Source organism: Mastigoproctus giganteus, chromosome 10, assembly GCF_048544385.1.
Source record: "Mastigoproctus giganteus isolate SK-2022 chromosome 10, ASM4854438v1, whole genome shotgun sequence".
Taxonomy (NCBI): Eukaryota; Metazoa; Arthropoda; class Arachnida; order Uropygi; family Thelyphonidae; genus Mastigoproctus; species Mastigoproctus giganteus.
The window spans coordinates 146997561-147023586 of NC_143584.1; the positions used below are offsets into that span (position 1 = coordinate 146997561).

Consider the following 26026-nt stretch of genomic DNA (forward strand, 5'->3'; position numbering starts at 1 on the left):
AAAATTCAAAGCAGAATTGGACAGGCTCTTTTTTGGACAGTACGATTTTTTTTTTTTTTTTTTGGAAGATGCAGAAAACGCCCGCTTCCATGCATCATTTAACGATTATAATACTAAAACATTCTTACAATTTACGCATACACAATTTAAAATTAAACATAAAACCACTAAATTAATATTGGAACAATATTAGTTTTCAAAAATGCGCGATCTCTTCTTGAGCTTTTCAGAAGTGCGCGATCTCTTCTTCAGTTAAACATACACAGATTATATCACCAAATAGAAGGATAGATGTAAATCCATACCAACCGTAGCTGAATGTTTCAAAATGCCAGGGGATTTTGTGAATAAAAGAAGGAAAGAACGAATTTCAAATAAGTAATATCATGAAGGTTTCATTTTCTCCTCCTATAAGAGGGTCCATGCCAGATTTCTTAATGTATAGTGCTTCGTCGTTTTTCGTGATACCATTTAGTATTTATAGTCCATGATCTGGAAATTTAGATGTATTTATATTACGCTAATCCTCCATGATCATGCAGTAGTTTAGCTACTTGCCGCTGCCTTCGCCATAAGCACAGTGTCACGATCGCTGTCCTTATGCACCGTATAATCTATAGAAAAAGGCCTCGATTCGACTCCCTTATTGATGGGAGTAACTTTTATGAGCATTTTTGCATGGTCGTTGAATTAGTCTGTTCGTTAAATTTCCGATAAACTCGAAAGATATATAGTCGTCCAGCTTTCTCGAATGTTAAGAAAAAGTGCTATACTGTACAATTAAATAAAATAAAAACAATGTTGTAATAGTTATATTTTACTGCACCTACCAGTTGTATCGATATTGAAATTTTGGTTCTTCACTATGTGGCATAGCAGCGCAACTTTGCGACACACATTAATAACTTGACAAAAGCATTAGTAGGGGGAAATGATGCAAAAAAAAACAAAGCTTATACAGCATCAGCAAAAAAAAAAAAAAAAAAAAACACACTTCCCAATTCACCTGTTCATTTCCTCCAATAGTTTGTAAAGTTCTTCCTTTAATTTATTTAAACTATCAACTTCCACAACAACAGATGGAAGTTTGTTCCAACAATTAACCACCCGTTGGCTAAAGACAAACTTCCGCAAATTTATTCTGCAACCGTCCTTCCTCAATTTGAATTTGTGTTCCCTCATGTGTGTGGTCTGAGCAAAAGGAAGAATACCATCAGCATTGGGCTTGCTCAATTCATTCAAAGCCTTAAATACATCAGTCAGATCACCTCATAGGTGCCTAGTGTCCACACGCTGCAATCTGCAGACCTGAAGCCTTTCTAGGTAAGAGCACCCATTTTTTCCGCTCACCAAATTCGTGGATGGATTCTATTCAGTTATATTAAAGGAGACAGAAAAGGAGGTAAGCAAACCCTTAGCCATAATTATGAAAGCTTCCGTGGACTTAGGGGAGGTCCTATGTATCCGTGCAAATGTATCCGCAATTCACAAAAGGGAATCAAAGGATGACACGAGGTAATTACAGACCTGTTAGTTTAACTTCTGTTCCAGGGAAAATAATGGAATCACTGGTTAAAAAACCACTGCAGGATCATCTAGACAATACTGCAGTTATAATGCGAAAATTTATTTTTATTTTGTTACACAGAGCATTGATAAAACTACAATAGTAGTTTTATCAATGCTCTGTGTAACAAAATAAAAATAAATTTTCGCATTATGAATCCAGAGCACGTAGGCCTGTTTTATTACTGCAGTTATAGTTCAGACACAGCATGAATTTGTTAAGGGTAAGTCTTGTCTGACAAATTTCATTGGATACTATGATGTGGTAACAAAGGAACTGGATGCAAAAATAATTCTGATGTCATATGCTTGGATTTTTAGGAAAGTTTTTGATACTGTTGTACACGGAAAACTACTGTACAAATTGGAGCAGAATAGCATTAAGGGCAAGTTGCTGCAATGAATAAAAGGATGGTTGAGTGGGAGAAGACAAAGTGGTAATCAATGGACACTGCTCTTCGTGGACTAATGTTAGTGGAGTCCTCCAGGATTCGGTGTTGGGCCCAGTATTGTCTTCTGAATTATTTATAATACTGATGACGGTATATCAGAATTAATGTCTAAGTTTGCAGACGATACGAAGGTCGACAGGGTTGTTAATGACAGTAATGATAGTATACTACTGCAACAGGATCTAGAAAAGTTGAGCAGATGGGTTGAGAGGTGGCAACTGAAGTTTAACATTGAGAAATGTAAAGTACTGCATATGGGTAGCAGTAATCCTAGAATAACGTACCAACTGTGTGGTACTGAACTCAAGGTAGTAGAGAATGAAAATGACCTGGGGCTAATTGTGCATGAAGATATGAAGTTCTTTGGGCAGTGCAGACAGGCTACAAGAGTAGCTCATTGTGTCTTTTCAAAGATATACAGAAAATTTGCTAGCAGGGATAAGGAGGTGATTGTCCCAACAAGCTCAATGCTGATGGGTTCTTCCTCTTTCTCAGATTACTCACCTGAGGGGACATAAATTCAAATTGAGGAAAGACGATTGAGAATAGATGTGCGGAAATCCGCCTTTAGCCAATACGTGGTTGATAGTTGGAACAAACTGCTCTCTGTCCTAGTGGAGGTCGAAAACTTAAATAATTTCAAGGCAGAACTAGACAAGCATTTGGAGTGAATGGATGGGTGAAATGGGAAGTTTTTTTTTTTGTTTTTTTTTTTTTTTTTTTTGGCTGGTGCTATATAAGCTTGCTTTCTTGCATCATATGCCTCTACTAATGCTAATATAGCTGTAATCATTAAATTTCAACAACGAATCATTTTTGCAAATAATAACAATGTATTCAATATTTTATTCATGTGTTTTTAATCATGTCTGCCGCCGGAAGTACCTAAAACACTGGAACCTGGATATCAGCCCATCTAACCACTTAAGTTATATATATTATTTTTATTTATTTTATTAATTTTTTTTAATTTCTCCTGACATCACGAATATGATAAATTTAGGTTTGCTGTACTTATATAGACGAAGGGGAAAAAATCACAATCATTCATAATATTCCCCATGCTGCAAGTATAAGCCTCTAAGTTTAGGCAAATAAAGCACATGTTTACAACTCCTAAAAGGGAGCATCATTTCGCCACTGTATCCGGGGCCGCCGCGTCTTGCTATGCAGAATATGCACCGTACAAAGGGGCAACCTAGTTACGGGGGAGACTTTCAGAGTTTAATAGTTTAAAAATTAAAATAAATAAAAATGAGAGCGATTATGCAAGTTTTTTTGTACTGTACTATAAACATTACTAAAAGGTTACCAGCTCACCATCCTGTAAAGTTGTTTTCCGTAACGTAAAAAAAAAAGCAGAATCATAGTTTTGTTTAAAAAAAAAATTATATATATTTTTTCTTTTTTGTGTAAAGGTTTCGAACATAGTTGTAATTTTCTTAATTCCAAAATGTATTTTGTTATGTGTTCTTTGAGCATTGCAAAATACCGTTTTCAGTCTGTTTTTTGGGTGTGGGAAGAGGAGTGCCGATAAGACTTTGCACAAAGGCGATTCATAGGCATGCAAGGTTTCTGATTGTACATCACTGGATCATTTCCAAGAGAAATATCTCTTCCCAGCTACGCTATAATCTCTCCTAACTATGAACATGATAATAAATAAACAAACGAAAACAGAAATTTAAAAATTTCTGTTTTCGTTTGTTTATTTAGTTCATGACTTTCATGACAAAAATTTAGAAATTAAAAATTAAATTTGCATCCCTTGGGATGGGGGTGATAAAATGGTTGCTCGTTTGAACAACGTCCTCCCATTTCAACAGGTATTCAGTTATACGCGTAATACGACATTTAATTTTTCATTATCTATACCAGTGGTTTTCGACCTTTCTTGTTAATAACGGCATCCTCAAGTAATTTATTTTATTTTGTGGCACCCCTACTCAATTTTATGCCTGTTAGATCCGATTCTGTGTGTGTGTGTGTGTGTGTGTGTGTATATATATATATATACAGTATTAGCATAATGAAGTAGTTAAGAAAAATAGTAAAAAAAGAATACGAAAATTAAGAAAATAAATATAAAGCTATTATTAGAGGCAGCCAAATGCACATTCCTCCACATGATGCCCAATGTATAACTGATATTAAATCAAAACTAATGCCAGTAGCATGGCAAAACTGTTTAGCGAAAATAATAAATATAATTATTAATCAACAGGGAGGGAGGGAGAAGAAAAGGTGAGACTAAAAATTGTAGCAGAAAATCTCCAAATAATTTAGAAAATCCAATTCAAAATAATAAATCAATTTCAAAATTTAGAGCCAATTACATAAGAATTTAACGGCGGCCCCCTCGTAAGGTGCCGGTTCCAAATTACGTGAAATATCACAAATAGAGACTAAACTAACTACAATAAAATAAAACCAAAATAACAAAAATAGACTGATCATTATGCCCCATATCAACAGAGGACCACAAGGCCAATAATGGTCAGGGAATCACTGCATTTCAATCGCTAGACAAATCGCCGCATAGGCGAACCAATCGAAGGATCAGACCGCCATCCGATCCCCCGATCGAATCGCCAATGCAGAGGATTTGAATAGCGGTGGTCCTTATGCAGCGAAAAATAAGGATATAGGACAGACAGGCTAGCACTCCAGAGCAGAGCCACACCACTCATACAATGTAAGCTTAGCCAGCTTATATAGACAAATAAATAAATAAAATACACAGGGAGGGGGGATTTGTCTATATAAGCTGGATAAGCTTACATTGTGTCAGTGGTGTGGCACCTTACGAGGATGGCGCGCGCCGTTAAATTCTTATGTAATTGGCTCTAAATTTTAAAATTGATTTATTATTTTGAATTGGATTTTCTAAATTATTTGGAGATAGATTTCCTGCTACAACTTTTAGTCTCACCTTTTCTTCTCCCTCCCTGTTGATTAATAATTATATTTATTATTTTCGCTCAACAGTTTTGCCATGCTACTGGCATTAGTTTTGATTTAATATCAGTTATATATATATATATATATATATGATATTAAGAAAGTATGTTAATAATAGTTATTACAATAATATAACTATAAACAAAATTATATATATATAATAATTTTCTTCTTTATATAGAAGTACTAAATAAAACATCAATTATAGATCGCCACAAAATCAATTATAGATCGCCACAAAATCAATTATAGATCGCCACAAAATCAAAAAGATACCGCACACCTTTTTATAATGAAATAAATATATTATAAATTTTAAATAAATAATAAGTTTAAGTAACTTAAATCTAAATTACGTGGCACCCCTGGAATGTTGTTGCGGCACCTTATGGTGCCGCGGCATCCCGGCTGAAAACCTCTGATCTATACTGTTATTTCTCGTTATGCTAAAAGTAAAATTTGCCCCTTTAATATTGCTAATTTAATTATTTTACAGGTTTCATATCTCGGTGTCGATACATTAAATGGTGCACCTCCACCTTTAATGAAGGATTCGTATTATGATGATCTTGATGTCAAAATACCTTACACTGAAGCTTCTCGTAGCTATAAAAAGAAGACCTACAGAGGATCTGTAGCATATATGCAGTAAGTTGTAACAATAACCTTCTTGCACCCTTTGTAACAAAAAAAGAGTTTCATACTAATATAAGAGGAAATAAATGTGAATATCTGGAATGATTGCTGTGTTTTACGCATTAGGAAAACCTGATAACTTAAAATATGAACTTTCAATCTTTTAGAAAAAATTATTTTAATATTTGTTGCAGTATCATTTAGCACTTCATTGCAATTATTTCTCTTAGTGTAATTTCACAACACAGAAGACTGTATATTAATTACTCCGAAATAAATATATTTGAATAGTACAAACTAAAGTCAAGAGAAGTTAATTGACTTAGTCCTCGTAATATTGAACGATTTCTTCAACGACCTATTTCTTTATTGATTACATATAAAATACATATATATTACATATACTTTAACGACAAATCTGTTTCGGTCAAAATAATCATATACTATTAGGTATATACATATTTTTCCTACGACATTACAGTTATTCATATACTATTAGGTATATGTATATTTTTCCTAGGACATACATCTAATGCTAGATTCAACCACTGAAACAAAACAGCAGAGTGAGGCAGTGGGCGAGCACACCAACTGCAAATAATGGAGCGCTCTTTTCAAGATAATTAATATTATGAATAAAGAAGCATCCAGAAGATATGAGTGAAGGGTAATTGACAATATGGATGCACTTCCCGATGCCTGCTTATTATTGAAATCGGGAAGAATATTCAGCCGTGAACTACGCTCAATTCAACTTTATGTAAAATGATATAGTCTAGAGGGCTTTAAAAAAAGGGAAAAAAAACTGGATATGAATACACAAAAAAAAAAAGACTTTAGGCCAAGAATAAGAAAATTTGATGGGTTTTCTGAAAGAATATGGTTGTTAATTAGCTTTATAAACAGAAAGAATATTCCCAAAGAAAGTTTAAAAAAGAGGCCCAATGTTTCGCATTTTGCAGTATTTTCATTGAAGCATGATTCACCCATGCTGGCAGTAAAAGCTGGAATGGTTTTGTTCGTGTAGACACAATTAGCAATTGAGCTTGCCGCTAAACCCGGACTAACTGCAGATGACAGTCTGTCAATGGATGCATTCCATTCGATCTGTGGCTTTTTTTTTTTTTTTTTTTAGTCTCAGTTTTCTTGAAAAAAAAAGCTGGATGTAACAAAACAAAGGAATGAAAAATAATAACCTGTGGGAGCTGATGCACCCAAAAACAATTCTTTCTGCCCAACGACGTTGCCACTGCTGTTACTCTTTTTTCATATACTCCAGTTTTCACTTGCATGTTTTCTAAAATAAAGCACTGATAATAATTTCTCCATTATTAATTAATGTTCTAATAACGAAATGACCACATAATATCCACGGAAGGGGCCTGAATGGAAAGGAGTCCATTCAAATCAAACAGCTCACTGCAGACAATCAACATAGATAATGGTTTCAAAATCTACGTGGTTATTGTACAAAATAATAAGATGAAAACTGGAGATTTTCTGGAAAAATCTCTACAACCACAGATGAGCTGAATGACTGCGACGAGTACAAAGAACAAATGTACAGAAAAACAGGGGGCTAATAAATGAGAATGTCTTGTAATGGGGAAATTTAACTTTCCAAATATTGGCTGGAATTTGTGGGTTGGTCATTCACACAGCATGAGAGAGAGAGAGAGAGAGAGAGAGAGAGAGAGAGAGAGAGAGAGAGAGAGAGAGAGAGAGAGACTCTAGATCTGATTATTGGCAGTGATTCTTCATGCATTCAGAATCTGAAGATCAATGAATCACTGAGTGGCGATGATCACAGATTGGTGTGAAATTTACTTAAAGATATAACTACCATCAAGACTAAAGGGAAGATTTTGCTTTTGTAAAAGAGACTACAGTGGTGTTTGAGCATTAGCACAGTGGTATCGTCACCATCTTCCCCACACCGGGTGGAAAAGGCTTGTGTTCGAATCCCGTCGATGACGCGAGGAATTTTAATGGGCTTTTTTCACTCTGTGACTGAGTTAGTCGGTCTCAGATGTAGATACAAGGTTTCCCCCCCAGAAACTGGGGTTTTTCCTCCAGCAAAACAAACAAATCGACCATAGACCACACGCAATTAACAGATGAATTTGATTACTTTAAAACTATAAAAGCAGATGAATTTGATTACTTTAAAACTATAAAAGCAGATGAATTTGATTACTTTAAAACTATAAAAGCAGATGAATTTGATTACTTTAAAACTATAAAAACAATAGTTTGATTTTTTTTTTGGTAGACCACAGTGGTCTCAGAGTTTTTAAATTCTATACAGTGGAACCAACTAATGATGTTACCAACAACAAATTCTAAATGGGAAGCATTCACGGAAATAATCATGGATGCTACTAGACTTTAAATACTGTTCAAGACATATCACACCTAAATGGATATCAAATGAACTACTGAGACAAGTGACAGAAAATAAAAATGCATGGGATTTTAAGCATAACTGTTAAGTGATACAGAAGCCTATGACAGATATACACTAATTTATAATTAAGTCACAAAGGAGGTTAGGCAAGCCAAGGCAGATTACGAGAAGTCTCTGGCAAAGAATGCCAATAAGAGCAGCAAAGACTTTTTTACCAGACGTTTATCAAACTAACAGGGAGCTAAATGATTTTGTGATAACTGATAGGAAAGTGGAAAAGAAATTGTTGAAGTTAAGCATAAAAGAGGAACCTGGGGTGGATGGGATCTATCCAATTATATTAAGGAGGCAGTAAAATAGGTAAGTATACCCTTAGCCATAATTATGGGAGCATCGTTAGATTCAGGGGAAGTCCTTGTGGACTGGAGACGTGCGAATGTATCCACAATTTACAAAGGGGGGGATCAAAAGATAATATGAATAATTACAGACCTGTTAGCTTAAATTCTGTTCCAGGGAAAACAATGAAGTCACTAGTTAAAAAAGTAATGTAGAACCATCTGAGGGCAGTAGTCATACTTCAATTTCACTCACAACATGTTAAACATACAAAATGACAATATTTATTTCTCACGGGGTGAAAAAGAACTTTGTAATACACGAAGATATTTACATAGAAAAGCCTATCCCTTTCGCAGGGGAATGGTACATGCTTCATATAAACAAGTTTGTATTAACGAGATTTTACTGTATGTAAGATATTATAATTTATAATACTTAGTGCTGTGTACGGGTTGAAGGTTGACAAGATAAAAGATGCCTGTTGCCGTTGGACTGAATTTCTGTAGATTTTAATTTTCAGGAAATGCGTGTTTCAAAGAACAGATGCAAGAGAGAAAAATGGGGATGAAGTTAGGAGTTTAACAATGAATGGATGTCGACTAGTTCAGGCACGTCTTAGGACTGATTTATAAGGGAGAGAGAAGTGGATTTACAGATGACAATTAGAAAAACAGTATCCGTGGAAATATCCAAGGAGAAGGCATACCGAAAAAAACTGAACGTCTGTGTAATATAGAGTGTAGAGAGTCTGTGAGAGACTGGTCAATAATTAAACTGGCTGTCCTTTTTTGAAAACAGTTCTAGGACCTTAAGAGAGTTTTTGGGAGCACCACCGCTGATGTGGAAACAATAATCCATGGTGAGGACAAATGGGATGGATTTGTACAGAGTCAGTAACTGTTTAGAAGAAAAACAACGCCGAGAGCGAAAAGGTGATGTGCGATCTTTTCTAAAATTCTGACTATTACTGAAGATAAGTATGGGAATATCAAGATCTGATTTTTTTTTTTTTTTTTTTTTTTTAATGAGAAATCAGACAGGACTTAGTTTTAGGACTGAAGTTAACTAAGTTTTCATCGCCCCCATTGTAAAACTACGACTGAAGCTGTTTGTACAAAGCAGGGCTACTCAAACTGGAAGGGGGAATGTAGTGTACTGCCATTGGCGAAACCAAGGATAGGATTTCCAGTTAGCGAAATACGGTCATTAATATACAGGTGAAATGAGTGAAATAGAAAACACAACCTTGTGGAACTCCAGAAAATTCACTGAGAAGACAGAAGCATCCATCATAAACGAGAAAGGGGACTACTCAACTGCAGAAAAAAAAAAAAAAAAGCAGTACCATATTGAAATTTGAATCATTGAAAAGCTACTAGACTCCTCTTTCCTCTTTTAATTAACCATAACTGTAAAAGTGCAGCTATTTTCGCATGATCAGTGCAACTACATGAAGGGAGCACATATACATCATAACTGCGAAATCGCCTCAACAATAAAAAATGTAATATGTAATGAATTTATTTTTTTCTTATTATCATTAATAAATGTCATTATTTATCACCAACTTCTAGGAATTCGCACTATTTTTATCGGATGACCTAATTTTTTTCAACATTACAATATTATTTTAATTTCAGGGTTCCAATGGAGAAGCAAGGCCTTGTATTACCAGATGTTTCAGAAGAAGAAGATGATGATGAAGGTGCTGAACAAATGGGAAACCGTAGACCATCTATGTGGACATTACTTGGCGGAATGGCACAAAAAAAACCCAGCCCAGCTGGAAGTTTTCTCAACATCGATAACGATTCTTTAGAAAGCTGTTCTTGGAAATCTTCGACTTTCAATATCAATTCTCAAACTTCAATTCAAGCAGCTTGTAGTGATGCCAAGATATCTTCAGGTACCTTGGGGTAAGATTCGACCCCGTCCCTTCGTTATTTACAAAACTGAAATAATATTTATTACACATTTTATTTTAATTAGTGGTTTATTTATACTTGTTCTACGCCACTAATTAAATGAATCCTAGTAGTGGTTGACAATGTAGTAATTTAGTGATAATAAATCAAAAATATCAAATTTGTTTCTAATTGTAGGACAAAAAAGAATGAAATGAATGAAACTTTTATTTCAATATGACAGCAAATATCGGTATCACAAAGCAGAATTAGTATTGGCAACACAAGAAAGGAAGCAAAAGAGCTTTACAATGTTGATGGGAAATGGATTCACCCTCATCGGATATCATCACGTATCTATCCAATTCCTCTTTAAATTTACAAAAACGTTCTGTCAAAACAGGCGCAGGAGGCAGTAGGTTCCGATTGTCAATAATTCTCGATTTTTTTTGAAGATAAATTTCCTTACATCCAATCTACAGTTACCTTTACTCAGAGCGAGAAAAAAAAATCGTTACCTCACAGATGTCTTACCTTTCTAAGGACTCCAAAGCGCCGGGTGAACTATTGCAATTAGTGGGATCGTACAGATCCCACTAACTGCAACAGTTCACCCGGAGAAGTGACCACTGATGAGCAGCTGATGATTTGATGTTTTCTGAGTATTGTGTTTTTTGCCACTCAACCAACTTTTTGTCCACTGTATTACCTTATCCCTAATTCTGTACTGCTGGAAGGAGGATGTCCTTCCAACAGTACGGAATTAGGGATAAGGTAATACCTGCTTTGCAGGTATCTTGTAGATGGGAGGATGTCCTCCCCAGGTCTGCAGTAGAGGGACACTGCCTAGATCTCACCCAGTGGAGTGATGTGTGTGCCCAGGCGGCCCAGGGAAGGCAGAAGGTTTGAATTTTGGTCACCGTCAGTTCAGGGTTCCGGACGATTATAGCGGCCCATCCTGGACGATTTTATATGCCAGGGGGTATTATTCCCTGACCTCCCGACTGTGGATATAGGGTTCCTGGATTAGGAGGATGTCCAAGTTTTCTTCATTTGCCTTTTTTGTCAATTGAGCAGCAACCGCTTCGGAGTGTTCTGCGTTGAGCTGTAAAAAGTGCACTTTGTTGTAGTTAAAGGGCCTAAGATATGTCCCCATAATTTAGCCTCATTCGGAATGCGCTTTTGGCTTTACAATAAACAGGGCACTTGTTATCCCTGATGGAGTGGTTTGCATCTAGCCTTTGGGACTTGCAGTTTGCGCACGTCAGTTGGTTCTCTTTTTGGAGCATGCGCTGAAATGGTGATCCCGTTCTGCGCAGTGACACTCAGGTTAGTTGGGGTCTGGTTGCAAGTGTGGGTGGTGTGCCCAAAGCGGCAGCACTGGAAACACTTGAGCACAGCAACGTGTTGTTTGAAGTGGTGGTGCCCCACTTTATGAAAACTGTTTTGTTGGCTGATGGTTCACCATGCCGCCAGGGAGAGTTCCACGACTCAATTTGTGGCGCTTCTTACTCTGGCCTTAGTTTGATATTTGGGGGTAATCAGAGTGGCTGGTTCATCATTTGGGTGCTCTTGTTGTAAATTCCTAACGTAGAGCTATTCTTGCAGCATGTCTGGGGTCAGGTCTTTGTTCGTGTCAAAGATAATTATACTTGGACCTTTTCTTTTTTGGGGGTAGCGCCTCAAGGCCTAGTGTCTGTATTTTTGGGTTATTAAGGATCTTACTGGCGTCCTCCTTAGTTTGCATCTCTATGATGATGCCTGTATTTCGTGTTTTACGCACAGATTTTATTTTCATGGTTTTGAAATCTTCTGCAAGGTTGGTCATCACCATGTTCTTTAACTCTTCACTACTTTTGTACCTCTGGTTAGATTGGTCGGAGGATGACCAGGTACGGCGTAGGTAACAGAACTTTCCTTATGGCTGTAATTTGCATGGTTGTTGTTGTCCGCTGGTCTTGTCGTTGAGTTCTCAGCGCTTCAGCAAATGTGGGAACGTGCTGTGGCATTTATTTGCCCCACTTTCCAGGTAGGCATCAAGCCTGGAAGTTATTTTTTCGTTTTCCAAGTGCATCTGGTCCAATATTGTTTCCAATTTGGTCCACAAGGAAACAATTTCAGCTCTTATACGTGTGGTTATGCTTCTCAAACAAGTTTTCAAGGGCAGTTCGCAGGAACAGTTTCTGTTCAAGAACGGTGCCTTCAAGCAATGTGGGGTCCAGTGGTGGATCCGCCTGTCTCTCCTCAGCGGTATCCCGTTGGGAGGCGTGGCCTCTTTGCGTTTCCCTTGTGTCGGTTTGTGAGCGGGTTTCCCGCTCCGACTTAGGGACAGCTAGCTTACAACTCTTTCTTCTAGCGGAGGGAGTTCCCGCGCGGGGGTCCACCGGCTCTTCGTGATTTTCGATGACTGTAATGTCGTCCTTTGAGGTCTGCTGCCACTCATTTTGGATTTTATCACTTTTTCCTTCCATATTAGGATTATTTCGGATAATTGAGGAGAGTTCGGATTTCCGAGATGGCAGGATGTTGGTTAGCTAGGGCTTGGTTTTTGTTGTAGAAAGACACCCGCTACAAGTTCGTAGCCCAATTTGGTGTATTTGAGTGTACTAGTGAAGATTTGGGCTAACCCCCACCTCATGTGAGGGAGGAGAAAGCCAGTCACAAAAACATCCATAGAAGGTTGGAACACTTTTCTCTTACAGGTATAGGTATATTTGGGTCTAACGGCTCCTGGGATTTCTCCCATCTCCGCATATGTACACTGTACCGGACAAGCCAGGGATTTAAAAGTATATGGGTCATGTGGTATGTAGCATGTTGTGTCCATGTTCATCCAGCCTGTTAGCCGCCAGGCCCCTAATGGGACCTGACGTTACCATACCTCACCACGGGGAGGCCGGCCGGGTGTTGCCTATATAGTACTCTGGCGGGTCCTGCCACCTACTTTCCTGGAATTTCAGTGGCTAGAACCTAAAAAAAAAAAAAAAGTGCTGCTCGCGGTTAGTTATTAGAGAGAGAAAATCTTTATTGTACACTAAAGATACAATAATAGCGTTTGTTAGAATAATTTAGAAGCTTGCGAGGGGCTATACGCTAAAATAATATTTTCTATATGCCTAAATGGGTCGAGCAGGAAATTTTGATGTAGTTAAATTTGGACGCATGGAGCTGAAAACGCTGTGAAAGTCAACAGTAAAGGGAGTGTGAAGACTGGAGGGAAGAAAAGTAAGGGGCCGATAGAGAGGATGGCCCCGCGATTGCAATGGAGCAGGCCCGTGCTCCACCAGAAGGAAGAGATTTGGAGAAGGGGAGGAGTGGGGGAAAATCCCCCCCTCCCCACGGGAGGGGAAAGAAAGCACCGTTCAAGAGAGAAACAGTGTATGTTGAGTCATATGACAACCTTGGATGTCCTTTAGTCCAGGTGCTCAACAGGGCAAGATGGGATTCTTCTGGTCTTCTGTGGTGTCTTTGACCAATTTGAGTCAGAGTCTTAGTTGTGTTTCCATTACTCTGGGCCATTGAGAGATGGCTGTTGTCTCGTGATTGATATTGTCCTATTCATGGATTTGTGAACTTTTGGGATACCTCCACTGAAGGGGAGGGGAGGGTCTGTTGTCTTGTGAACAGATTTTGCGCAAAAAGTGTGAATGCTTTGTAGGTCTCTTCCTCTGGTAGAACGATGTCCTCTTGGTTTCGAAGAAGCGAGTGAATCTTGGTGTATAGTCGACATCTAAGGTCCTAGTATTGGTCACACTCATAGACCAGGTGCTCCCAGGACTCCTCCTGTCCACAGGAGCACCGTGGAGTAGCTGAAATTCCAAAGTCATATAGCCTGTTTCTAAACCAGCTATGTCCGGTCAAGAGGTAGGTGGTTTGGAATCCGAGCGAAAACCAAGCTGGGTAGAGTGGATAAACTTGTCCGACATCCGGTATAAACTTCTTAGTAATGGAGCCTTTGTTAGTGAGGTTCCAGCGATTTTGCCATAGTGATTTCAAGTGTTGCAAAATCCGTCTATTCTCCACAATTTTGGAGTTTGCTGGGTCTGTGGTGAATCCTATATGAGAGACTACTTTTCCTTTGGAATGTTGGTACAGCATCCCCCAGCACGCAATCTCCAAGTCCAGGAGAAGGCATCCCGCCAGGACCTGGCGCACGTGGGTGCTCACAGTGCAGCAAGCTCTTTTCGTTATGAGTAATATCGATCGGTGTGTCATCTCCAGTTTTTTCTTGTTGACAGCTGTGCTAGTCTTTGTGTACCAGGCCCCAGCTACATAGGCTAGTGCTGGGATAAAGAATGCCTTACAGAGGACGCCAAGGGCCCTCTTCTTCAGACCCCAGTCTTTCCTAGTGACTCTGGCCAGTAGGCTCGCATATCTTCTTATTTTTGTTCTCAGGTAGCAGAGATGTGGCATGAAGCTAAGGTTTCTGTCAAGTATCACTCCAAGGTATTTTATTTTTGTTAGCAACTTTATGGTTTTCCCGTTTATCTTAATCTGCGGTGGTCTTCTAGGGTTAAGGAGTCCTTTGAGAAGTATTGAACTTGTTTTGTCTGAGGAGATAGTAAGGAGATTTGCGCTAGCCCAATTTTGCAAGTCGCTAGTGGCCCGGTTTGCTATGGTCTCCAGTCGTGCCCGGCTGTCAGCCTGCAGCATCAGAACCAGGTCATCTGCATATGCCTGGGTTTTAACATTTGGAATATCCAAATTAAGGAACTCGTCTAGGACCAGGTTCCACAAGAGCGGCCCCAGGACAGAAGCCTGAGGGCAACCCCTGTGGACCGGCCTAGAAACAGAGGCGTATGGAGTGGTAACAGTGATTCGCCTGTTTTCAAGATAGGATTTGAGGCATCGATATGAGTCTCCTGTGATATGGGCCTTCCGAAGCCTGGCCAGAACAGCAGGCCACCAGAGAGAATCAAAGGCTCCTGCGAAGTCAATCGATATTAGGAGGAAGTATTTTGTGTTGCAGTTTTTAGCTGTTTCAATAATATTTTCCAGAGCCTCTACAGCCGAGCGCCCCTTCCCAAAGCCATATTGATTAGGTGACATGAGGTTTGATTCTTGGAAGTGGTTCTCGATTCTTTGGTAGAAAAAGCGCTCTAAGAGCTTGCTGAAGATTGACAGCAAGGCGATTGGCCTATACGACCCTGGCATTTCTTGTGGTTTCGTCGGGTTTTTTAAAATAAGTTTTATTCGTGCCGTTTTCCACGAGGACGGGAAGTGGCCCACCGAGAGACATCGGTTGAGGAGTCCTAATATTGTGTTCGCTACAGTTTCTTCCACCACCTTGAGCATCTCGGGCTCAATTTGATCTATACCAGGGGTCTTTCTATTTTTCATCCTCGCTGCCGCTATGCTGAGCTCCACTGGTGAGAAGGCAGGTTCAACAGCTGTGGTTGTGTATGAGTTATTGTCCTCACATAGTTTTCTTTGTTCCTGAGTTTGAGGCTCGGTTGCAGGAAGGAAGATATGGTCCAAGATATTGTCTATAGAGGATTTCCATGTTCTGGTATAGGTTCCCTGAGCTGCCTCGTTTGCCGTTACGACTTCCCCTCTGCGGAGTTTGATTGTGATGACCCGATACACCACTACCCAGGGGTTAGCATTTCCTTCTGTATTTACTAGGTTTTCCCACGAGGCTTTATTTCTTTTCTTTATTTTAGTTGGGTAGTCATTTCTGACCTCACGGTACTGTTGACGTAGTACATCGACCTCTGCCTGTGGCCAGGATCTACGCGGCCCCTGAAATGCCATGCGGGCGCTATTTACCCTTTTCCGGAGATCTGTGAGCTCTGGCGCCCACCAAGGAACGGCTTTGAGGGATGGCATCTTCTTCTTGATGGCTATATCTGCCGCTTCTGTGATTAGTTTTGTTACCTCTCGCTGATGCCAGTCTAGGTTGAATTCATTGGGGTGGAAGTTTTCTGCTTTCTCCGTCAGCAGCTGCTTAAAAAGTTTCCAATCCGCCTTTGATATGGCATATCTTGGTAATAAAAGTCGTGTGACATGTTGCGTTTGGAGTGATCGGTGGAGGTTGTAAGTTAACACTCTGTGATCTGAAGTGGTCCAGTGTTGTTGTACCTCCCAAGGAGAGAGGTGTCCTGCTATGGAATGACTTGCAAGGGTTAGGTCGATATTAGCTTCCCACATAGTGCTCGAGACGGTGTGGGGCTGGTTTGGTCTGTTTAGAATGGATAGGTCGCCGCTTGATATGTACTCCTCTAGGCGCTGGACTTTGTTCCTCTCCGTTCTGGTGTCTCACTGTGCCAGGCAGATGATCTCTAGTTTGCATCAAGGCCTAATATAAGTTTGGCATTTGCTAGTTGTTGCTGCAGATTCTGAAAATATTGTATTGTAGGGAGTATGTCTTCTCCTGGTCGGGCGTAGATGGATACTACGTAAAATTCCCCTAGGGACGATGCTATATGGGCGCAGACTGCCCAGGTTGTGCACAGGTGTGTTATCTTAGTTGCAGTGAGGTCAGAACTACAAACAGCGATGGCAGCCCAAGGAGTTTCACCATCCACTTGTACAATTTTAAACTGTAGTGGGTACCCTCTAACTTGATATTTATGTGTGTAGAGCTCTTTTGAAGAAGTAGGTCTAGCGTCTCTTCTTTAGCTTTCTTAACTAGCTGTGCTACGACCGCCTTGGAGCGTTGCGCATTGTGTTGTGCTATCTTCACCTTTGACATGTTATAGCAGTTGTTATTACTCTCCATAATTGATTCTTAATTGTTGCGCACCCTTTGCTTTAAAGTAGACAGGGCATTTACTGTCCCTGATGCAATGATAACTTCATGGCCCTACAGTTTGACCCTACGGTTTCCGCTTTTTTTTGGGGACAATTGTTATATTCAAGCCCAGTGTTGGCACAATGACCACAAGTGGGTTGCGACTGCTTGCAGGTGTGAGTCGTGTAGCCAAAGCGACAACACCGGAAGCATTTGGGAACAGCCACAGCTCTCTGAAACGGTGGCTGCCCCAGTTTACATAGATTCTGGACTGTTGGCTCAGGATTCTCCAAGCGGCCGGAGACAGTTCAATGATCCAGTTAGCACAATTTCCATTTCTGGGCTTTGTTTTATACCTCGGTATATATGTTGTCGTGGCTCATCGCCGGTGGGTAGCTGACGGCAGTTTTTGGTATAGATCTCCCGAACAAGTTCTTCTGGGGTCACGTCTTTGTCGATGCCTAATATTAGTATGCTTGGCCCTTTCTCTTTAGGAGGTTCAGCTATGAGGCCTAAGGAGGGTATTTTAGGATTTTGTAGTATTCCCCGTAGATCTTGCTCTGTGTCAGTATGTATTATAACTCCAACGATTCTTGTCTTTCTGACAGATCTAATCTTCGTGTGTTTGAAGTCATCCTTAAGCTTTTTGATTACTGTTTGTTTCACTTCCTCACTCGTTTTGTGGACTTCGTTTGACCTTGGTTTCAATATTACTAGGTGTGGTTTGGTGATTGGGGTTTTCTTGGGGGCTATTCCAGCCTGACCTGCAGGACGGTTTCCATTTGTAGCGTTGATGTTGTTTCTCAGCGCCTGTGAATAAGTGGGAGCGTGCTGTGGCATGTGGTTTGCCCCACTGTTTTGGAGGACCTCCAATTTTGCTGTGGCAATTTCCCTCTCTAGCTGGGTTTGTACCAGGATGGCTCCATTTTCATCCAAATGGAGACGATCTCTGCGCGGAGGACAGCTGTAATCCTGTTTGTTGGCTCCTTAAAGAGGCTCTCCAGGGCAGTTCGCAAAGAAGGGACTGCCCCAGGACGGTTCCTTCCGGGAGAGCTGGGTCCATAGGGTCTCTCGTAGTTTATCCCGTGGCTTTCCTGAGGCTTTGTCATTTTGGGTGGCAGTTTGCTCTGTGGATTACTTGTTTTCACTTTGGGAGCGAGTCTTCGCTATCAGTGTTGGGTACAACATATTTCTTGTACTTCCGCTTGGAGGCGGAAGCTCCAGAGTGCGTGGATTCAGAGTGCTCGTAGCAGTCCACTATGACCGGGTCATCACTGTGAGCTGTCTGCGAAATAGGCGCTCCAGAATTTCCTGATATCTCTTCCTTTTGCATCATTTTCATATTATTGGGTTCACTTCGGATAACCGAGTCTGTATTGTTTTCATTCAAAGAGAGGAATGATAGGGACGTCGAATGACACTAGCTAGGTGTTTGTAGTGCAATTATTAGCCTTGCAGCAGAGCAATAAGTTTTTGGATTGCCCCCCTCCAAAAATAGTGGGGGAGAAGGTTGTTCCAAGATCGGCCCAGAAGGATACTGTTACTTTCTATACAATGCCCGTAGACATTCGCTTCACAGATAGTGAACTGCAATCAAGGTCACAGCTAATAAATGTCAGAAGACTAATCCCTGCGCCGGAGGGGAATACTACACATTCCACAGTACGGGTCAGTACAGTAGCTTGTCTATTGCAAGTCTATGGCAGATGGGGGGGGGGGAACTCGATAGTCATTTCTTCGCAAAATAGTCAATTTTTTTATCACATTCAGTCTCAAAATATTGGGACAGTATCACAGTCCAAAGTCACTCAGGTGGAAGCTCCCTCCCAAGTCAAATGCAGGATCCGAACGTGTTGACCGGGAATATTTGGTCACCCTCCCTATTTCCTTGTTGTCAGCGGCATGGTGACCCGTCTGCCAACAAAGGGAACAGGTAAAAAACGCTTGTATTCTGCTAAATAACCCAGTAGATGTAAAAATAGTCTCACCTAGGGAGTCCGCTAATTTTTCTTTAACACTTGATACACTTTGCCTGAAACAGAAAGCACTTAAACCACATGTTTAGACACAAAATCAGGAGCTGGAAATAACGTGTCCACGCTGAACGGCTGCCATATTGGTATCTCTCTAACAGGTAGTAAAGGGTTGGTATACACTGTACGGATATATCTTGAACGTTTAAACCACTTAAATTGGCTGCGGTGAGCGAGTGAAAACCTGTCGCGATCGCTAACCAATACGGCGACGCTATTGTTTAATACACGTAGTCGGAAATCACGTCAAGTTTGGAAACAAAATTCATTGCTAAAACACTATCACAAATTATATAGATCATAACCACACAGAATGGGATGCTAAAAATTTGTAGGTCCATTGATTTTAGCTATTAAAAGACTCTTAAATTTAAGAAAACACACCTAAATGCTATCATATGCAATCGCTATGGCAACCGTATAATGGCCCCCATAGAGTCGATATACAGACGCAATATATAAAATTTCAAACAAATATCTCTGAAGCGGTAACTCTCAGAAGTCTGAAAAATCACCTGGTGATCCTCCTTGCTCAGTTCTTCCTGTCGGTATCTTCGGTGATTGTTGAAACAAAGTATATCCATGAAAAAAAATTTAAAAAAAAAAGCACTTTCACTTCAGGAGCGATCACAAAGTCAGCCGCACAGGGCAAGCGGCACCACCTATCCCCACCTCGTGTGTGTGTGTGTGGTCTGAACACGAGGAAGAATCTCATTAACACTGAACTTGCTCAATCCATTCAGAGCTTTAAACGCTTCTATCAGATCACTTCGCAGTTGCCTAGTCTCCAGACGCATCAATTTGCAAAACTGAAGCTTTCTTGGTAAAGGCACCCATTTGTTCCACTCACCAATCTCGTTGCCCTTCTCTGTTCTCGTTCCAAAAGCTCCACATTGTTTCTAAAATGAGGCCTCCAGATCTGTATGCAGTACTCAAGATGTGGCCATACCACTGCCTTATACAATGAGACGCTCACCTTCTTATCTCTGCTAGCAAAATTCCTGTACAGCATTTACAAAATCCCATGAGCTGTCCCGGCAGCCTCTCTGCATTCCTCAAAGAACTTCATATCTGAGTGAACAATTACGCCCAGGTCTTTCTCATTTTCCACTACCCTGCAAAATATAGTACCATACAGTTGGTATGTTATTGTGGGGTAACTGTTACCCATATGCAATACTTTGCATTTATCAATGTTAAGCTTCAATTGCCATTTCTCTGCTCAACTTTTATAGATCCCATTGCAGTAGCTTACTGTCATTAACCGCCTGCCTACCTTTCTAACATTTACAAAACTTGGACAATAAGCCTAGTATGCCTTCATCAATATCATTGATAAATACATATAGAAAACAACAATGTGCCCAACACCCAACCGTGAAGATTCAACTAATAACATGATACATCCATCCGCCTAGGTGACTCTGCGCACTCTACAATCAACTCAACATGACCTCAATCCCAGCCGCGACAGCAAAGTGATAGACCAATCTCGGCAGTACTATCATCGCCTATGGTTAGAGTCCCTAAACATATCTAGCTGTCATAAAGTTTTGAATTGCAGTAGAGGTACAAGACTACACCCAATTTTGGAGTCTGTAATGTTAAAGCACGACAAACGCTGGCTGTCATCCCATATAGGCACCGGGTACCAACAACAATCACCTGATCTGACATAGTGATTGAACACTCGCGTTCATTTTTTTTTTTTTTAGGAGCATTAGCAACTAAGCCCATATTGCTCCGGGAATATGCGGTGGTCATTCGCTGACCTTTCCGCATCCTCCGTATTTGGTGGTCACTGGCTCGAACCCCGGTCTAATCAAGAAGCGTGTGGTACGCACTGCTGCTCCTTCCCATCTGACTACGGAGGTGCCCTCACGTTCATATGCGCGCTCTCCCAGCAATCTGAGCACGCACTGCTCATTTAGTTGATTCCATTCCCAACGTTTAACGTTATGTTTACATTTCTGTATGTACTGCTGAGGAAGGGGTTCGTGATCCCGAAAGCTTCTTTCTGTATTCAAATTCTTTTAGTTACCGTATCCACTGGTTCTACTGTATTCTTCTTTTCAACTAATAACATTAATCCCATCAAGAGCAATGTCCATTGATTACCACTCTGTGTTCTCCCACTCAGCCATTGCTTTATTTCATACCAGAAACTTGCCCTTGGTGTCATACCGCTCCAATATGTATAGCAGTCTTCTATGTGCAGCAGTATCAAAAGCTTTCTTTAAAACCAAATATATGATATCAAAATAATTTTTTGCATCCAGTTCCTTTGTGATCACATCATAGTATCCAATTAAATTGGTCAGACAAAACCTCCCTTTAATAAACCCATGCTGTGTCTTAACTATTACTGGTCTTGTCTAGATGATCCTGCAATGCTTCTTTAACCAGTGACTGCATTATTTAACACAAGTTAAACTAACATATCTGCAATTACTTGTGTCACCTTTTGATCCCCCTTTGTGAATTGGGGATACATTTTCACACCTCCATCCAATCCATGGGGACCTCCCCTGAATCCAAGTATGCTTTCATACTTCTGGCTAAAGGTTTGCTTACTTCCTTTGCTGCCTCCCTTATTATAACTATTTCTTATGTTTAGCTTCAACAATTTCTCTTCCACTTTCCTCTCAGTTCTCACAAAATCATTTAGCTCCCTGTTAGAGCTTGATAAAAACTTTTGGCATCCCCTTCCCTAAAGAATTTCTCATGCGCGAATGTAGATGCAAAATATTCATTCAATTTGTCAGCAACCTGAGCAGGATCATCAATAGTCAAACCATCGAAATCGAGTGGTCCAATTTGATTCACCTCCTTCCTTCTAGTGTTTATATAAGTAAAGAAGTTTTTGTTGTTTCTTTGCTTCCTTCGCCAAAGATTTCTCACAATCTTCTTTTGCTTGCTTGAACTCCTTTGTGACTTCATTGCAGACTAGTTTATATCTACCATAGGCTTCTGTGTCGCCCGATGATTTATATGCATCCCAGGCACTTTTCTTCTCTGCGAGACTAATAAACCTGGCACGAGGTTTATTAGTTTATCTGACATCCATTTATGCCTATACTTTGAAGAGTATTTCTCAGTTGATATAAAAAAGCATGCGTCTATGATTAATTCCTTGAATGCTTCCCATTTCGAATTTCTGGTGGTAACATCATCAGTTGGTCAAATTGTATAGAATTTAAAAACTGTCTGACACCACTATAGTCACCTTTATGAAAGCAAAAACTCCTCTCTTTACCCTTGATGGCAGTTACATCTTTAAGTTAATTCCAAATTGTACACGCTGATCTCTGACACATAGTGGTTCTTTTATCTGCAGATTCTAATGCATGAATAATCACTGCTGATAATCAGATCAAGGGCATTACTCCGTCTTGTTGTTTCTGTAGAAAAATCATCTGATAAATAGACAAAAGTCTTGCTAGTCTGTGAGTGACCAAACCAAAAGTTCCAGTCAATAAATGGAAAGTTAAAATCGCCCATTATAAGGCTTTCTGATTTACTGGCACTATTTCTCTGTACAGCTGTTCGTTGACTCTTCAGAGTTATTAGGCCTATAACACACTGTATGACTTCCTTTCTTAATAGGCATGTCAATTGTAGGCATACACTCCTTTCGTGTACTATTATATATAAATAATTAGTTACTTATTTATACACAATTTTTTTCACCTACATTAATTTTATCTGGTAACTGCAAGCTGTCCTGGGACCTCTGACTGCGTTAACAAAATTCCAGGCAATTTATCTATTTAGCTAGAAAATTTAGTGAGACAATTGACAATACACATGAAAAATTTAGCATGTTTAATTATAGAAACTGACTTAAATACATACAAAATTTATCACAAGAAAACTTTTCCATATTACAGATGTTCCCCCACTGGGATAGACAATTTCGACAAGTCCGTTCTATATCTGATTCTAAATTGAATTATATATAGTTCTTTACGACATCCAATTTGATTATCCAGCTACCTCCTAGGCTAGTCAAATTTATCACAGTTATGATTTCAGAATGCCTTTCTCCCTTTTTTTGGATTATTTCCTTGACTAGGAATAATAATACGAAACAGTACTTACAATAACTTTCATTTCTCCGAGTTTTTGGACCAACTCCTTGATCTTCCGGCACTTTCTTTAATAGTTTCCACATCAGATTCCTTGTTATTATCCAAGATTCTCCTCGATCAAACTCACTTTAATGTGGCCTATTCATACTAAACGGCCTACTTACTATAAATTTATCTACTCTCTTTGAACTACTAGTTACATATCTGCACCTAACTACAACTCCCAACCACGACTTCTCTCGACTACTAACTTACTCACTGCTTCCCAACTTGCTAACTCCGAAAAACTCCGCTTACTTGTCAACGAACCAGTCCTTATATATTCAAGGGAACTTCACCTAAAGTTCCCCTGAATTTCGACCTGACCTCCCCTCAATAAGTCGAATGTTCACCGTACTTCTGAGAAATATGGTCTCGCCCTTAGATATTTTCCTAATGACTATTCCTTATCCCATTACAACTGTTCGTTGAGTGTATAATTGTTGTTCACTGAAATTTTCTAATTATACAGAATTTTCCCATGTTAATTTCGCCCATATACTTTATTATTATTATCTTAATTTTAATTTATTTATAATTTTTTTAAATAAGCTTAAAACACTCCTACTCTAATTAGCTTGAGTTATTTTGTTACTCATCGCATACAGATTTCTTTTCTGCCACCAAGCTCTTAATTCATTCATCATCCATTTAGGGTGTCTCCTTAAAGTAACTCTATACATATCTCATTGATACAAACCTCATTAACCTCTAGCATAATCTTCTTGAACACTTCCATTTATTATTCATACTTCCCAGTTTTTCATTTTATTCTATCGGATAGAATTCAAATGACCCTTGAGACTAAATATAATTTCCCTTCGAGAAGGTTGAAATATTTTCTGTTTCCCTTAAAAAGGGTAAATTTTTTAAGCACTTCCCATGCTAAGAACTGCACTTACCACTATTAAACAGTTCTATTTGAATGGGTACAAGCTGTTTACGTGGACTACATTTAAATATATCAGATCCCGATAATCTTCTTTCGTGTGAATGTCAGTAAATGCATTCCCTCATATTCACTTCACTCACTAATTAGTTACAGGAGGAGTATTATATGGCTATTCATCTTATTGCAATGAACTAAAATCAGCGATACGAATCTAAAAGGTGAAAAATTAAGCTTCGTATTGAAAATGTTGCAAATGAATTGAATACATCTCAACAGAAACACTTAAATAGTTGTCAACTTTTCGAGAAGTCACTGTTTCTCATCGTCAGACCTACAAAGTGGACTAAAATAATAGCCAAAGATATAAATTTATTACGATGAATATAATACCAATTATGTTGATTATTTATAAGTACCTATACACTGAGTGGACAGAAATCGTAGGATACCTACCTAGTAACGAGTAGGCTCACCTTTCGCCAGGATAAGGGCAGCCACACGGCGAAGCATTGAGTCCGCTAGTTCACAAGTATTTCCATCCCGTTCCACAAGTATTTCCATCCATACTTGCTGTACCGCTGTCTCTAATTCCGTCGCATTCCTGGGTGGAGGATCCAAAGCACGTTGGGACCTCAGGTACGTCTAGACGCATCTCTGAACGATCCAGGTTAAGTGTCCATCCTTGCAGACATCTGCATCCCTTCATTGTCATCGCGCACCCACAGGGCAATAGTCTTCCAGCAGGACAATGCGCCTCCCCACAGAGGCGTGGTGACTAGAAGATGGCTCGAAGAGCGTTCGCGCAAATTTTACCACCATGGAATGGTCTCTCCGTTCACCGGACATGAACCCTGTGGAGCATCTTTGGGATACTGTGGAAAGGTCCGTTCGAGCTTTAGATCCTCCACCCAGGAATGCGACGAAATTATGGACAGAGATACAGCAAGAATGGATGGAAATACCTGTGGAACGCTTTCTTGAACTAGTGGACTCAGTGTCTCGTCGCGTGACTGTCCTTATTCGGGCGAAGGGTGGACCTACCCGTTACTAGGTAGGCAGCCCGTGATTTCTGTCCGCTCAGTGTAAGTAATCCATATTATATGACATCACTAACGAAATCAAGGCTCTGCTATAATATGAATAATAATATCATTACAAGGGCATTTTTCGATGGCAGTATAGTGGAAAAATTGTACATAAACTATTCAATAACATTTAACAATTTATTCCAGATAACCTGCTGATTTAATAATAATTAATTCTTTTTATTTCTCTTCATTTATTTTGGAAGGGTTGAGGTTTGGAACAGTTATTGGGCATCTATTCACAGGATTCGTTGGACCTGTGAGCAGCTGATGGGATTTAGCTGCTCAAAGTAAGGCCAGTAAGTTTGTAATTATGTTCTACGGCAGCGATTTCCAAACTGGGAGGCGCGAAAAGTTTAACAGAAATGTAATTTTCATAACATAACATATATAAATAAAAAAATATATACATATAAATAAACTTTCATAACATAACATTAAATTTTATAACCTATTTTTTAAACCATTTACCGCCACCTATCTCACTCTAACTTCGATATTAACATGAGATAAAATTTATTTGGAAAAAAATATATTTTGCTGAAATGGATTGATGAATTATGATTGATATGATATGATGTAATGTAATATATATAATTTAGTGCGTACTATGTATGACATATATAAGTAGATTGCATAGTATAGCATCAGCTGCATGGTTGAAAATATGGTTTCAGCGGTGTGCGATTGTGTTTTTTTATTGTTTTTGGCGTGATTACTTACCGATAATAATCGTTAGTAATTTAGAAGTATTTTTTAAGAATATAAATTTAATCCTAATATATTTTGACGAATGGATAAATTTTTGACTGGTTACAAGAGAAAATCCAGTAATAATGAAGATACTGATGCTGATACAAGTAAAGGTAGTGGGAATACAAGCAA

The 26026-nt window shown here is 39.4% G+C and overlaps 2 protein-coding genes across 5 annotated transcripts in view; one reads left to right on the plus strand and one right to left on the minus strand.

Annotated features, from left to right (window-relative positions):
* Positions 1-26026, minus strand: part of Rala (Ras-like protein A) — a 287845-nt gene that overhangs the window by 254757 nt on the left and 7062 nt on the right. The window lies entirely within an intron of this gene.
* Positions 1-26026, plus strand: part of LOC150079345 (uncharacterized) — a 134482-nt gene that overhangs the window by 104784 nt on the left and 3672 nt on the right. For all 4 annotated transcript variants that reach the window (XM_090384037.1, XM_090384038.1, XM_090384040.1 and 1 more), the window contains 2 exons: positions 5476-5627; positions 10005-10280. In XM_090384037.1, coding sequence (XP_090240163.1) covers positions 5476-5627; positions 10005-10280 — 428 coding nt within the window. The remainder of the gene's footprint in view (positions 1-5475; positions 5628-10004; positions 10281-26026) is intronic.